Source organism: Belonocnema kinseyi, chromosome 2 (genome assembly GCF_010883055.1).
Source record: "Belonocnema kinseyi isolate 2016_QV_RU_SX_M_011 chromosome 2, B_treatae_v1, whole genome shotgun sequence".
Lineage (NCBI taxonomy): Eukaryota > Metazoa > Arthropoda > Insecta > Hymenoptera > Cynipidae > Belonocnema > Belonocnema kinseyi.
In genome coordinates, this window is record NC_046658.1 from 151876226 (window position 1) to 151881051 (window position 4826).

Genomic DNA, 4826 nt, shown 5'->3' on the forward strand with positions numbered 1-4826 from the left:
TTAAGTGGGGTCGAATGGTCGGGAACCAGACTAGTCCCCCGTTCGAGTTTCTACACGGGATGTCTGTAAAAAAATTATTTTTTCGATCTCTCCAGTATCTTTTTTTATAAAATTTAATTTTTTAAATTTTAGAAAAAATTCTGAATTGAAGTGATATCTTAGATTGATAGTATAGTACATAGGTCATACAAATAGTATAGATATGTCATTTACCATCTCGATGATAATAGAGATTTCCTATAAACAACCAATAATTAACATTATAGTAAATTATATTCACTGGAGTTTTGTGAGCGACGTACTGAAATATTTGGACAATGCAACCAGACAGTTGTATTCAGATACAGTCAACGCTGGATTGGGAATAAAGCAAGAGACGAAAAGGTAAGTAAAAATTCAATTTTTAAATTGATTTTAGCTAAAAAATTTAATTTTTTATATTTTTCTGTTTATATTAGATGGGAAGATTGTTTGGGAAATATGCCTCTTAGTGATGGTCTCTCCTACGAATTTGTCAGAGCCTATTTTCCAAACATGACAAAGGAGACTGTGAGTAATTATTTTTATAACATTAAATAGAATTTTCATTTGATTTATTCCGAAATAAAGCAACTTTTTTCATTTCTTAAATGAATGAAGGAAGACATTATATTTTTCTCGAATATTTATTGTTCGCCGGAAAATATTGGATTTTTATTGTTTTTACTGATAAATTATAACAGGGTCATTACAAGTCAGACTCAGGGTAAAAAAATTAAAATAAAATTTAGTACATTTTCTGATAATAAATTTCAACGAAGACTGCGTAGAGTTTAATTACGACTTTATACGCTCTTTCGCTTCTTTTAGGGAATTCCTATTTTCTCCCCTGTTTTAAAAAAAAAGGTTAGTTTTCTTGTTTGAAGATACATCTCTTTGGTTGGAAGTTTGCTTTTTTTCGGATGAAAACTTTTTTTATTAAAAATGTAACAACTCCAACTTTGGTCGAAAATTTATGTTCTTAATATAAAATTCATCAAATTCTTTGCAAATTCATATATTTTATTAAACACTTGTTTTTTTTTGGTAAAAAATTAATCTTGTTCAAGAATTCATCATTTTGGTGGAATTAAACTGTTTTTTTTTATTTCCAATAAAAATATTTTTTGTTTGAAATATCGTATATTACATTTTTTGTTGAGAATTCATCTTCATTGGTTGAAAACTCAACTGTTTGCTTTAAATTTAATTGAAAATTAAAACATTTTTATGAAAGTCCAACTATTCAATAGAAAAGTTACCTTGTTTTTAAATTATATTTTCGAGTTGACAATTCAACTCATTTGGCGATAATTCACTTTTTATGGTTCAAAGTTAACGCTCATTTACCTAAAAACTCTATTTTTCCATTTTCGATTGAATAATGTTCCATTATGAGCTCAAAATTCAACTATTTAGTAAAAAATATAACAGTTTGATAAAAGCTCATATAATTTGATACAAAATTTATCTTTAAGGTAAGAAAATTAGTCTAAGTTATTGAAAATTGATCTGTTTGTTACGATTCAACTATTTGTTTAAAAATTCGTCTTTTTTTTATTTAACCCTTTAAAAATTGCTTTTTTCAAGAAATTAATTTTGTAAACGGAAAATTTAACTATTTGTGTTTTCAATTCAGACCATATCCTTTTTAGTTGAAAATTCAAGTTTCAACTATTTTGCTCAAAATAAATTTTTTCGTTTAAGACAACTATTTAAAATTTTTCCTTTGGACAGAAAAATCATCTTTTATGGTAGAAAATTCATCTTTCTTGGTTGAAAATAAAATGTTTTTTTTTAATTTGAAATTTTGGGTTAAAAATTCACCTGTCTTTAAAAAAATTCCTCTTTTTTGGCTGAAAGTTCAACAGTTTTTTGTTGAATATTAATCTTTTTTGTTTGAAAATTATTTCCTTATTATTCCCCTACTTTCATTTAAGGTAATCCGATTTCCCCTCTGCAGAGAGTATTTTGTAGACTTTTTAAAGATTTTAAGATCGATTTTATGGTAATTTTCATGGATATGGTGCTTCAAAGAATTTCTCAAGATTTCCGGATTTTTATTGAATATCCAAAAAAAAATTTTAATTTTGAGAAATTTGAAAGATTTCGAGGGATTTCAATATTATTTTTCAAAAAACTGTAATGAAGAAGTTTAATTTAATTTATATTGATGGGATTTTGAATGATTTCTACTTATTTTGAAGGATTTTTGCTCTTATTTATTTTAATATTTTTAAAGATTCTGAAGAATTTCGAAGAGATTTGAAAAATTTCAGAGAATTTTGTAGCTTTTCTAAAGACTTGAATATATTTCGATTAATTTTAGAAAATGTTTGGAATTTTGTTTTCCCAATTATTTCAAAAGATTTCCGGGATTTCGTAATTCAAAAAATGTTAAGGATTTTCTTCAATCATCAACCCTGAATGGGGAATCGATGATTGGTATAATAATAAATAAAAAATATATTATTTAAAATATTTCTGGTGATTTAGAATGATTTCCACCCATCTTAATAAATTTTGATGACTTCCAAAAATTGCAGTGGGATTCAAATGATTTCAGCTATTATCTAAATGAACTTTAGGGAATAAATATCTTTTCGTTCACAAGATTTCTGCGAATTTAACTATCAAAAGAAATATTAAGTAACTAAAAAACTTACAAAGAATTTTATTGATTTTGAACTCTTTTAAATGCGTCCAAAGAATTTTAAGTGATTTAAAAAATTTCAAGGAATTTCTACGAATTTTGTAAAGTTTTCAAAGATTTTAAGAATCTAAAAAAAATGTTATAGGATTTAAATTACAAAACTGAAATAGTTAAACTTTTATTTAAAAAAATTAGTTTGCAACAAAAAATAACAAATTATCAGGAAAATAGTTCAATTTTCAAAAGTGATGAATTTTCAAACCAAAATAATGAATCTGTAACTAGAATAGTTGAATTTTCAACCAAAAAGATAAGTTTTAAACTAAACCAATAAGTATTCAACTTTTGGTTGAAAAGATAAATTGTTTAACCAAAACTTGAATTATTAAATTTTAAGTTAAAAAAAAATTAATGTTCAACCAAACAGATTAAGTTTCACAAAAACTATATAATATACAATTTAAATAAGTTAAATTTTCAGTTTCTACAACAGAACTAACTTTAAGCAAAAAAAAACGAACTTTAAGAAAATAGATTTTTTACCAACTAGATAAATTTTCGACCGAGAAGATTAATTTCTGCCAAAGAAAGATGAATTTTGAACTAAAAAAGATCATTTTTCAACCAAAAATTAAATAATTAAATTTTTAATCCAAAGATGAATGTTTAACCAAAGAAAGAAATTTTAAACTAAAATTATAGAATATTCAATTGGAATAATAGTAAATTTTTCTATTCATATAAAGAATAATTTTCAACCGAAAAAGAAAACAATTTTTTTTAAAAATAGTTAAAGTTTCGGCAAAAAAAATTCCTTGTCATCCAAAGAAAACAATGTGTTTCATAAAATAGCTCATATTTCAAACAAACAAATGATTTTTAATTAAAATTATGAGTCTTGCCAAAAAAATTAATGTTTAAAAAAGAGTTTAACTTTCAACAAAGTAATTTTATTTCGAACCTAAAAGATTAATATTTAACTAAAATTATAAATATTTAACTGAAGTAAGTAATTTTTTAACCGTCAGAAAGAATTTTTAAACAAAACAATTAACGTGTAAAGGAAAAGATAACTTTTTACAACAATAAAAAATCGATTTTTAACAAAACTGTAATGATGAATTTTTAACTAGAATAATTGAATTTTATACCAAAAAAGATTAGTTCTCAACCATAAAGATTAATTTCCTACAAAAAAGGAAAATTTTTTTACAATGTACATGAATGTTTAAACTACTAGTTACATTTCTAAATAAAAAGTATAAATTTTCAATAAAATATTTGTATTTTTATTAAAAAGATAGATTACCATCGAATAATAGTTTTCTACAGGAATACATTCTTAGTTTAAAAAATTGATTTTTGACAAATTAGATAAATTTTCATCCAGAGATGAATTTTCAGTTAAAATTATGAATCTTCAACTAATAATGAATTTATATTTAAAGGGCTCAACTTTTAAACATTTAGTTGAATTTTTTACATGCATTAAATTCTTTTATATTCCTTTTTTTTAAGTTCGAATAATAATTATTCTTTTAATGAATTTTCGTTCCATGCCAAACAATCCCTGTTCCAATGAAAATTGAGCCGCCGGGCCCAAACACCAGCCCGACTCTCGAGCATGCGTAAAAGGATTGTCCGAGCGTCTCATAAAAAGAAAATATTTAAAATCGAAAAATCAATTTTTTGAAAATGTAGAACTGTAGAAAGTAAGGAAATAAAACTTTTTCCTATTAGATTTTTTTCATTAAACGTTTATTTTTAATAATAAAAGTGAAATATCAAATAACAGTTTTTTTTATTGAATTAAGTTAAAAACTTAAATCGTTCTAACTGGGCTAAATATTATTGAAATTGGTTAATATTAACAAGGCTTATTCAAAATACCGTGGTGATGTTTAAAAATTAGTGGGAAAGTTGAAATCGCTTATTGTATAATAATATTTAATTTCAAAATGAGATAATTCGATAATTGTGTCTTCTTGGTTTCGCCTGTGAAAAGTATCTAGGTGACTTTGAGTTTCAAAGAACTTCCAGTGAGTAATTTGTTCAAAAATGTTAAATGAAGTTTTTTTGGAAAATCTCATACCGATTTGTTAGAAATTGAGCCCCTGGATGCAATAACTCGCTGAGCGCTCGAAAACGTGTAAAA

General features: G+C 24.5%; 1 protein-coding gene across 1 annotated transcript; it reads left to right on the plus strand.

Annotated features, from left to right (window-relative positions):
* Positions 1-202: 202 nt before the first annotated feature.
* LOC117183022 (neprilysin-11-like) lies at positions 203-579 on the plus strand. Its single transcript, XM_033376167.1, has 2 exons — positions 203-384; positions 459-579. The coding sequence occupies exons 1-2, from the start codon at positions 203-205 to the stop codon at positions 577-579; spliced, it is 303 nt and encodes a 100-aa protein (XP_033232058.1).
* Positions 580-4826: the final 4247 nt, after the last annotated feature.

What these genes read in the sequence shown, in the direction of transcription:
- LOC117183022 (XM_033376167.1), top strand. Translation starts at nt 203, where the DNA reads ATGTCATTTACCATCTCGATGATAATAGAGATTTCCTATAAACAACCA. An exon ending in ATAAAGCAAGAGACGAAAAG is followed by an intron (nt 385 to 458) that starts GTAAGTAAAAAT and finishes TGTTTATATTAG; the next exon opens with ATGGGAAGATTGTTTGGGAA.